Here is a 1156-nt window from a genome sequence, read left to right as displayed (position 1 = left end):
AAAAAATCCCACCCCATAAGACTTGTATAATTCCCCAATGAAATGAAGCCGAAGCGTGACTGCACCAGTCACCGTCGTGACGCCCACTGTACTTATGTAAATTTCACACTTCCCAGCTCTGCGTGGGTGTGTGCACTCCGGATGGATGCATGTTCCAACAAGATTATTCAATGATATTTCAACTTCAAACTTCGTGTGTAGACGCGTCCACAGAAAGCAATACATAAATGGTATCTTTTTCCCTTTAGCAAATACGTGCTGCGCTTAAACATTAAGAATTGGGAAAAATCTCCAAAGGGACCTGTGGCCCCAAAGCAAAAAAAAAAATTAAAAAAAAAAAACATCCCGCCCAATTTGCTCTCTCTCTCTCTCTCTCTCTCTGGATTCAGTGCACCGCGAGGTGCGTGTGTGCCCCGTTATGGGGTCACCAGAACGGCAGCAGCGAGACACAGTAAAGCAAGCATTGAGGTCATGAGTGTCGTTGTACTGCTGCTGTCAAGGCCGCCGTTGGCCAGAAAATGCTCACGGTACCTGGCGCGCTCCTCCTCGGTGAGGTGCTCCATTCCGGGTGGTAACATGTACTCGTCAAAACTCTTCGGTAGGTCCTTGCCCTTGTCAGATCGTGTACTCGCCGCACTGCTGCTGCTGTGGGTTCCTGTACTCTCTTTGATATCGACAGGCGTAAACACAGTGATGCCGGCTGAACTCGGCTCCCTTGAGCATACCTCACTGTATTTGGGGCACCGAATCTTTCCCCCGCTGAATGCAGACCCCGTTACAGCAATCGTTTGTCCTTGAGGACACAAGTGCCAGGTGTCGTCGCCATTGTACTGCACGCGTACAGTATCATTGTCACACTTCACATTTGCACAAATGCCTTGAACAGATTTGTCTGATGATGTACCGTCATTAACCTGCAGCGATTCGGTTGTCAGGCACCGCGACTGTGGTCCCAGGCGGCTGCCGGGCATCATCTTTCCATTGCCGCCTTCACATGCGGTTGTTGGGGACGTCTGGACAACAGGCCAGTTTATCCGCTTCCAAGACGAGTTCTCACCAAGGTCAGCAGCGGTAAGGTACTTTTCGCCGTGGATTTCACGCGAGAAATTCGTCTTCGCACATATCCCAAGCCCAAAGCGATCCGACGTGCACTGCA

At 50.5% G+C, this 1156-nt stretch overlaps 1 protein-coding gene across 1 annotated transcript; it reads right to left on the bottom strand.

Moving 5' to 3' along the window:
• Positions 1-416: 416 nt before the first annotated feature.
• TM35_001651020 (putative surface protease GP63, putative,metallopeptidase) lies at positions 417-1154 on the bottom strand (the record flags this gene model as incomplete). Its single annotated transcript, XM_029031948.1, has 1 exon — positions 417-1154. A coding segment is annotated over one exon (738 nt), but the record flags the coding sequence as incomplete, so codon positions are not given.
• Positions 1155-1156: the final 2 nt, after the last annotated feature.

Source organism: Trypanosoma theileri (assembly GCF_002087225.1).
Source record: "Trypanosoma theileri isolate Edinburgh chromosome Unknown TM35_Tth_165_V1, whole genome shotgun sequence".
Classification (NCBI taxonomy): Eukaryota; Euglenozoa; class Kinetoplastea; order Trypanosomatida; family Trypanosomatidae; genus Trypanosoma; species Trypanosoma theileri.
Note: the sequence above shows the minus strand (reverse complement) of the source record. Positions and strands in the feature narration are given on the sequence as shown.